We start from the raw sequence: 8,886 nt of genomic DNA, 5'->3' as shown, positions 1-8,886 counted from the left end.
ATCAGAAGGATCTGATCTCTCTGCAAAGCCAGGCTTTGCTGTCAGTGCTCACAGCAGAGTTTTATCCCTGGAGCAGCTGTTCAAGGCTCTGTTTGAAGAGGAAGGCACAGCTTTGGACACTGATTCCCTTCCATCTCCTGTTCCCTTTGGCTGCCTCACCATATCCTCACTGCTAAAAACCTTCCTCACTCAAAGCAGCAGACATTGAATTTTCTCTTTGCATGGCAGGGAAATGCCATCAGGCCCTGCTCTGGATGATGCAGAAGTGAAGTTTTGAGCTCGCTTAGCACAAATCACTGACCAGGGCAGGCAGGGACACCCAGCTCCAGGTGCTGACTGAGAATCTGCTCAGCTTTTGGTCACACCAATTCCCTGGAAACTGTTCCCTCCAGGAATTCATGGGCAGCAATCGGACGTTCCCCCAGCCTGCTTTTCATCACAGCTCATCAGAAATTGGGATGGGGTCGAGGAAAGGGCAGGGCAGGGAGAGGCTGAGGCTGAGGACGGGAACGGATCCAGCATCAGAAGAGGAACTGACAGTGCAGATTTTGCCCTGCTCATTTTACAGTAAATAAAGAATTAAGGAAGATTGCTGGAAATGTGTCCATTCAGGGCAAGCAGCTGAATTTCCTGTGAATTGCTCTGGGAGTGAGGGAGGAGGGAAAAGTGTGGAGCCATCACAATGAGCAGTGAGTGACTGGTGAGAACCCAAACCCTTACTCTGCACGTGTGCTGCTAATGATAGAAACAGAGATGTGCTCTGTGAAAACCCCTGCTTAGTGAACGAGGGTGAACATAAAAATAAAGCCATCTCTCAGGGAGACAGAGAGTGCAAAGTAATTTATCATGGGAGCTGTTTTGGAGGGAGGAGTGGCACCAGGTTTTCCTTGCACTACGAGCAGGGCAGCCCCAGTTCCCCCAGTGGCTCCCACTTGCCCTGGGACTGGAGCCAGCTGAGCACAGCATGAGGAATTGGGTGAAAAGGACCAGCCCAAATCACAGAAGAACGTGGGATGGTTGGGGTGGAAGGACCTTAAAGTCCCACCCCTGCCATGGTAGGGACACTTTTCCGCTATCCCAGGTGGGCTCCAAGTCCTGTCCAACCTGGCCTTGGGCATTTCCAGGGATCCAGGGGCAGCCACAGCTGCTCTGGGCACCCTGTGCCAGGACCTGCCCGCCCTCCCAGGGAGGAATTTCCTCCCATTATCCCATCTAAACCCACTCTCTGCCAGCTGAAGCCATTCCCTGTGCCCTGGCACTCCAAGCTCTCGCAGAAAGTCCTTTCCCATCAGGTGAACCCTGTCACGTGCCCAAGCCTGGCCTTGCTCCTGAACCTCACAGGCACTTCTGGGTTCACAGGGAGGGGAAGCTGCTGGGAAACCAAGAGCTATTTGGATGATTTATCCTGGATGCACTCGGAAGAGGGAAGGAGAACCTGAGCTAACGTCACACCTTTCAAAGCCAGCCAGGGCAACCAGCAAGAAGTGGCTCTGAACAGGGAAGCAGGAAACACAATCTCCTGCTCTGTTATCTGTACCTTTGGTTTATTATATTTAACCAGGCTTTTGATCTGAAGGAAGAATATCCGAAGAGAAAACAGCACCAAAATCTTTTGTCAGCCACCAACTTCGCAGATCCAATAAAACCTCAGGACAGCATCCAAGTCAGCAGATCCAGCAAACAGCTTTTCTTTGAGACCTTGGCTTTTTCACAGAAAATCACATTACACTGAAATCAGGCTCTCCCAACAGCCTCCCAACATTTGTCACTTGGAAAAACCAACTCACTACCAAGAAAATCTGTCACGCAGTTGTTTCAGCTCTGTATTTCTTTTCAGGCTGGTAAAGCAGATTCTGAGGCCATGGAGAGAAGAATCAGATGGAGAGAAAGGCCTGGAAGAGACCCTGAGGAGCTGTTCGAGCAGACCCAGCTATATTTTAACCTGCTGTGGATGACATTTGGAGATGGAGATTCCACATCCTCGTTATGCAGTCTCCCAGGGGAGGAACACGCAGGATTTTTTTAGGCTCTCTCCTGAATCTTCCTTGATGCATTTTATTGCTGTGACTTCTTTTCCTGCCCTCGACAGACTTGGTTATTCCTCTTGCTGCAGACACTGCAGCCCCCTGAACAGCCCTGGCTGTGCTGTCACTGACACAGAGCCCCCCTGCCCCACCCTCTGCTCATTCCTGAGAGCTCCTGGATCCCTCCCAGATTTTCCTGAAGTGCAAACCTGAAAAGAACACTGGAAGGGAGGATTCCATCCCTGCTGCTCGCGTCCCACCCCTCTGGATGAGAGCACTGCTGCTGGGTTTGCTCTTTTCTGGCATTACTTGAGGGATTTGGTGATTCCCAGTTTTCTGCGTGTGACTTGCACGTCCTTTTCCATGCAGTAACTTCCTAAATGATCATGGAATCACAGAATGTTCGGGTTGGAAGGGACCTAAAGCTCATCCAGTGCCACTTCTGCCACGGCAGGGACACCTCCCACTGTCCAAGTCTCATCCATCCTGGCCTTGGGCACTTCCAGGGATCCACAGCTGCTCTGGGCACCTGTGCCAGGTCCTGCCCACCCTCACAGGCTGAACAATCCCAATTTTCTCAACTTTTCCCAATCCTCTTGGGCTTTTCTCCACCCTCTCCTCGTGCAGTCAGTGATTCCTGCCTTGGCACAGCTCATCCTCATCAGCTCCACTGATTTCCTTGGCAAGATCCTTCCCCACCAGATGCTCAGGGATGGACACAGACTCCCAGGGAAGGTCTCAGCAGGGGGATGGGAATTTTGCACTGATCAATCTTCCTGGTTTCTCAGGAGATGTGGGCACTCAGGTGGGATAAGGCTGACCCCATCCAAGGCTAAGAAGCAAATCCTTTGCCCCCAGTTCCTGACATGGGACTTCTCTGCACCTGAGGGATGCAAACTTGGCACCAGCACATGGCACAGTGACCTCCTGCAGCTTTCCGTGGTTGATCAGTGAATTCCAGAGAGTGGGATTCTCTCCACGTTTCTCTCCAGGGTGCTTTTCCTGCTGGTGTCACTCTTAGCTGGATTTTGTTAAGTCTTCATCACCTAAAAATGTTTCCATGTGCCAAGATTGGAGCTTTCAGTCTCTCCTGTGTTGCCTATTTTTGGATCCTTAATCTGCGCTCTCCTTGCTGATTTATTTTTGTGTGTTTGTTTTTAAATAAACAAAAGCTGGAACAGTAAATGTCTGGGCACCCAGAGAGGGATGAGGGATCAGATGTTTGCTAAAGAGGGGATGTGGAAAAGAAAGGAATTGCCTGGGAAACACTGCAGTGGCAGAAGAGCTCAGCTCATCTGTGAGGGAGGGGAGGACAGGGAGTTCTCAGGATTCAAACACACACAGAGGGAAGAGTTAATCCAACCCTGAACTAATCTGCTGCCACCATCAGCATTATTGCTAAGGACAAACAGTGAGGTGTGCTCACAGCCCTTCCTCATTGCCAGAATTCCGGGCAGCAGGAATTCCTGGCTACTGGAAACCCTTCCTCTGCCCCAAGCTTTTTCTTCTCTGAGCCAAGAATTCCCCTGGCACTCCCATCTTACAGATACCTGTGCTCACACCGCCCTGACCTCACCCCAGACTGTCCCCCACAGGTAAAAACCCAGATTTCTCCTCCCTTTTAGCATTTATGTGGTAAATGGCTATTCCACGGAGCTGGGAAATCCTGAGCTGAATGGGCAGAAGGAAATCCCTTCTCCCTCCAGTTCATGATTCCCTGGTTATGTTTTAATCATCCAGCTTGCTGTATTTTATTAAAAGCAAACACAAGTGCAGGAGGGCTGCTTGCTTTCCTCCCTGAGCTGTAATAGAAGGGATGTGATCAATAAAACAACTCAGCCAAGCCGAGCCCCTGGAAATCTGGGCACTCATAAAAGGCATCTTTGCAATTAGTTTTTATCAGCTCCGTGATTTTCTGCTGACCAAGGAGGCTCCGAAACACAGAGCAGCGAGGAGATGCTTGCTCTGCAGTTCCCTGTGGTACAGAGCAGGCGGGGTTATTAAGGAAGATTTTGGGAGCTGCAGAGCTGAATTTCTGTGTCTGTGAGACTGGGTCCATGTGCAGCATGGAAGTCAGAGCCAACAACGATGAAGGCAAAGAGAAGGAGAGGAAGGGAATTTCATTTTGCACAGCACAGGCTCCCAGGTGCTTGCACAGAGAGCAACAGGACCTGTTTTACTGTCAGATTTCAATGTATGACCCCTGACTGCCTGGCCAGCCTGGAAGTTTGGTGATAGCTCAGCAGATATTCCTTGGAGGGCTCAATCTAACTCTGCCTTCTCCTGTTTTGATTCTACCATTTGAGCCCAGCAAAGCAGTTACTGAACACAGCATTCTGGTGGTTTTTCACACTGTTGGAAGATGCTTTTCCTTCGTCCTTAACCCCCCTGCTCTTTACTATTTCACAGGTTCCTATAGCCTCCCTTATCAGACACCTACATGTTCTAATTCTAATTTATATTCATTGCTGCAACTTTCCTTTATTTTTCTGGAGATAGTGTTGACTAGGTTTGGGTTTCTATTTTATTTCCTTTTCCCCCTTCTCTGCTGAATGGTAAAAATTTTGCTTGGCAGTTTTTCCTGTTAGGGAAAACATGTTTTTGTAACAATCCCATGGAGGGCCCATGAAGAAGAAACACGTTCCACTGCTTTAGCTGATCTAAAACCAGCCTTGAGTTCTGTCAGACAGAGCTCTGAGAGGGGCTTTAATGGTGGCAGCTTTGACTTCAGTGAGGTTAAAGCAGCCATAAAGAACCAAATCACCACAAACATCCTCCTCAAACTTTCCTGGAACCAGCCTGGCTCTCACCTCACCAATAATTTCACTACAAAGGCCCAGCCCAACACCCTCTGCTTCAGCTGAGGAGCCCCAAAAGAGCCAGGACACCTCAGAACAACATCTGGCATGAAGAGCAGGGAAGAGTTCATTTCATGGATGCAGAGGTTCAGCTGCACCCTTCAAATCTCCCAGGAAAACCTCTGAGAAAAGTTTAATTGTGACCTTCCTGGTATTAAGGCAGTCCTGGTACACCACAAAATAGTGGATTCCTGAGGTCAAATTAACCCTTCTGTGCCTGGGGAAGGTCCTGTGAGCTTTCCATGGGTGCTCTGAGAGCTGGCAGGGATAACGTGGAATTTTATTCGTTTTGAGCATTCCCAAGCATAAAGGGTTGAAACCTCAGGCAGAACTGGGCACAGCTCAGGTGTGGACACAGCAAAGAGACAAAGAAAAGAGGGGAGGACGTGGTTTGGGGTTTGTTTGGGAAGACAAAGAGGGTGAGAAGGAGCAGTGCCTGGGGATGGATGGGGCTCAGCATCCATCCTGTTCCCATGGGAGCTGCATGGGCAGGACTCATCTGGGCCAGCTCAAACCAAACGAGGGGAAAGCCCCAACAAATCGTGAGCCTTGCAGATGGCTCAGGGGGTGCTGCCTGAGCTGGGACAGAGCCCTGCCCTGCTGCTCTGTGTCACCAGTGCAGGGTGCTGGCCCAGCCAGGGGTGGCGAGGCAGGAGCTGGCTTAGGGTGGGAGGCAGTGGGAGCCTGGGTGCAGCTGGAATGGGATCTCACAGAGCTGATTTTCAGAGCTGTTGAGTCTGCGAAGCTCCCTGATTTCAAACAGAAGTGCGGGGGTGAGAACCTTTGGAGATGCAGGAGATGAGGGCAGGGTGGAGGAGGTGGGGATGAGATTCGCTGAAGGCAGGGCTCTGAACTGCTGCCTCAGCTCAGGGAAATCCAGAATCCATGAGAGAATGATCCCCCTGCTCAGCTTGGTGCAACAGGTCCAGCTCCAAGGCAAAGCCAGGCAGAGCTCTGTAAAACCCATCTGTGAGTAACCAACCCCTCCTGGCATGCCAAAACCACCCAACATCACCCACGAAGAGGGGCAGAGAGTTGCTTTTCACCCTCATCTCCCCATGCCAGACTGGTGGCAGGACGCAGGGGGGACTCTGGAGGGGCTGCCTTCCCAGCACCATCTCCTGAGGAGCCAGGATTTTTGACCTCCAGCGATTTTCTCTAATTGTTTCCCTAATCACATCAAATTGCCCAGGTTCCATTTGTGTTCCTACAGAGTAATTTGCTTTCCCACCGTGCCCTGCTGGCCGTGTCTCTGCCTGTACCCCCATGTCTGCAGCCACTCCTCAGGGCTCAGGGGAGCCTGAATTAGATTATGGGTTCTAATAAAAATGAGTCTAATGGAATTACACAACAAGACCAGATGAAAGTCAGCTGCTTTGCAAAATCCTGGGGTTGGATTGGTGTTAGCTGAGGGAACTAGCACATGGATCATCCCTCTCCCACCTCCTGGCCCCACACATCCACCCTCTGCCTCAGCTGAGGTTAAGGTAACATCTCCCTGACACATAATAGAATAAAGGCAGTCCCACAAAAAATGCACCAGGGAGAGCAGGGAATGCCAGGAAACAGAAGTGCAAGGAGTTCAATGCAAAAGCCATGAAACACCTTCCCTCCTTTCCCGTAAACTTCACCACAATGAGATTCTTCACACTCTGCTTCCTCGAGGAATCAACCAGGTTTGCAAAGAAACATTGGCACAGTTTAATTGGGTGTGTTGGTCTTTTTAGAAAGAATTTTTTTTTGGAGAAACTACCTAAGGAATGAAGCACAGGAATGGCAATGTCAGAACAGGGGACAGCCTCTAACTTGACACTCATCAGTGTCTTTTTCTGCAAATGGGCCAGGGAAGCCCTAAGTGGACATTAATTAATTAATTAATTAGCAGTGCTCCCATGAGAGATTTTCTTTAACCCCCAAGACCTGGCACTGTCACCCCAGATTTTAGTCTGAGGTCTCTCAGGATTTACAAACATTCACTGCAGTCACAGAATCACAAATCCCAGAATCATCTGGGTGGGAAAAGCCCTCCCAGCCCATCGAGCCCAAGCTGTGCCACATCCCCACCTTGTCCCCAGCCCAGAGCGCTCAGTGCCCCCTCCAGGAATTCCTTGGGCGCTCCAGGGATGGGGATCCAAAGCTCCCTGGGCAGTTCCAATCCCTGAGCACCCTTTCTATGCAGAAATTCCTGCTGCTGTCCACCCCGAGTCCTTGTGGATCCCCAGGCAGCTGAAGCCAGAGGGGCTCCTCAGTGAAATGACTCAGATTATTTCCATTTGTGCCTCTGTGAACAAACCCAACCAGGGGCAACCCTGCCCTGCTTCCTTCATCCTCTGTCCTACGTGCAGCTGCACGTTTTCACCTGGAAACTCTTTCCACAAGTTTCAGATATTTCCCACCCAAATGGCCCGTCCCTGTTCTGGCAGGCACCTGTCCCTTGCTCTTTGTCCTGCCTCAAACTTGCTGGAATACCTGGAAAAGGGGAGCAAGAGTGGAAGACTCGAGGCATGCCAGCTGGCCCCAGAGGATGGAGAGGAGAGGGGGAGAAGCAGAAGCACTGCTGGCACTTGCAGGAGCACAGTTGGCACAGAGGAGCTGAATGTACAATTTGGAGACTTCCTAGAAGGCCTTAATGAGCCAGCAGGCTCAGTCAGAGCACTCTTACTTTTAAATCAGTGTTTACAAAGTCCTGGGCAAACTCAGCTATTTCTGCCTGTCACCAGTCAGAGCCTGCTTGAGGAATTAAGACAAACACACCGTGGTGTAGAAGGGGTTAGTATTTGAGCACCCTCAGCCTGAGTCATGTTTGTTTTTCAACGGTGTTATTGGACAGGACTGGCAGAGCCAAGGTCAGGCTGGCAGAGGGAAGAGGCAGAGGGAAGATCCCAGAGGAGAGGAAGGTGCTGCTGCTCTTTGCCCATCACAGCGGTCCCCATTCCTGCTGGGAATGCTCCCATCTCTGGGTCTCTGTTTCCTGGACATACCTGTGGCTCTTCCCCCAAGGAGTGACATTGCTCAGCTTCTGCACATCCCTGGAAATTACCTCAGCCAGGTCGTCCATCGCCCTCTGCTACACTGAAAAAATCCAAATAATCTCCTAAAAAAACTCCACCCTGCCTTTGCCAAGCAAAAAGAGCCAACTGCAGTAACAGGGGACAGACAAAAATCATCCTCCTTCAAGAAACCCTGGGCAATATTCCCATCAAAAAGCAAGCATTTTGGTTTTAAGAAGAAATGAAGTCATAATGACATCACACATTTCAAAGCACGCTCCAGGCTGTCCGGGAGCCTGAGGCTGGCAAACCAGGACTTGGATCCTTCCTCACCACCCTCAAGCAGCACAGACTTGCAGCTGGGTAATTGTTTTAATTACTCATCCTTCTGTCAAGTTTCGGAGGGTGAAGTTTGTTTTGGAGCAAGGGGAGATGCCTCAGGGGATTGAGTTCTCTCACTCCCAGCACAGCTCTGATCCACAAACTGGCTCCACTCCCACACCTGGATCAAAGCATCCAGGATTGAGCAGGAATCCTGGGAGCTTCTCTCACTCTGGAGTAATTCTGAGCAAGCTTCAGCAGCAATGAAACGCTTTAACCTCAGTGACAGGAGCTTGGAATGGATACAGAGCCTGGGGAGCTCCAGCGTGACCGGAGCCTTTGCACTCTGGATCCGGGGACACAACGGGCACAGCACTGAGCTGCCCCAGTCCTGGAAAACACCTTTCTTCACCACAATCACAGAATCGCTAAGGCTGGGAAACCCTTTTTGATCCTCGAGTCCAAGCATCCCCACAGCACTGCCCAGGCCACCACTGAACCGTGTCCCCAGGTGCCACAATCGTCCCCAGGTGCCACAACCTGCCCGTCCTTTAAACTTCGCCAGGCACAGCCATTCATCCTCACTTAAGCAAAGTTTCCCATTCGTGCAGAGCCCGCCGAGCCTCCCTTCCCCTCCCGGCGACTTCTCCTGTGCCGGGGGCTCCTTCTCTCCGCCAGCCTCAGTCCCGGTCC

The 8,886-nt window shown here is 50.9% G+C and overlaps 1 protein-coding gene across 1 annotated transcript in view; it reads right to left on the bottom strand.

Moving 5' to 3' along the window:
* Positions 1-7,940, bottom strand: part of HTR4 (5-hydroxytryptamine receptor 4) — a 68,322-nt gene extending 60,382 nt beyond the window's left edge. The window contains exons 1-2 of the mRNA XM_062501986.1: positions 7,864-7,940; positions 7,279-7,351 (exon numbers count right to left, since the gene is read on the bottom strand). Coding sequence (XP_062357970.1) covers positions 7,279-7,351; positions 7,864-7,940 — 150 coding nt within the window. The remainder of the gene's footprint in view (positions 1-7,278; positions 7,352-7,863) is intronic.
* Between the last annotated feature and the right edge of the window lie 946 nt (positions 7,941-8,886).

This window comes from Cinclus cinclus, chromosome 14, assembly GCF_963662255.1.
Source record: "Cinclus cinclus chromosome 14, bCinCin1.1, whole genome shotgun sequence".
Lineage (NCBI taxonomy): Eukaryota > Metazoa > Chordata > Aves > Passeriformes > Cinclidae > Cinclus > Cinclus cinclus.
This window is presented reverse-complemented; position numbering and strand designations above follow the sequence as displayed.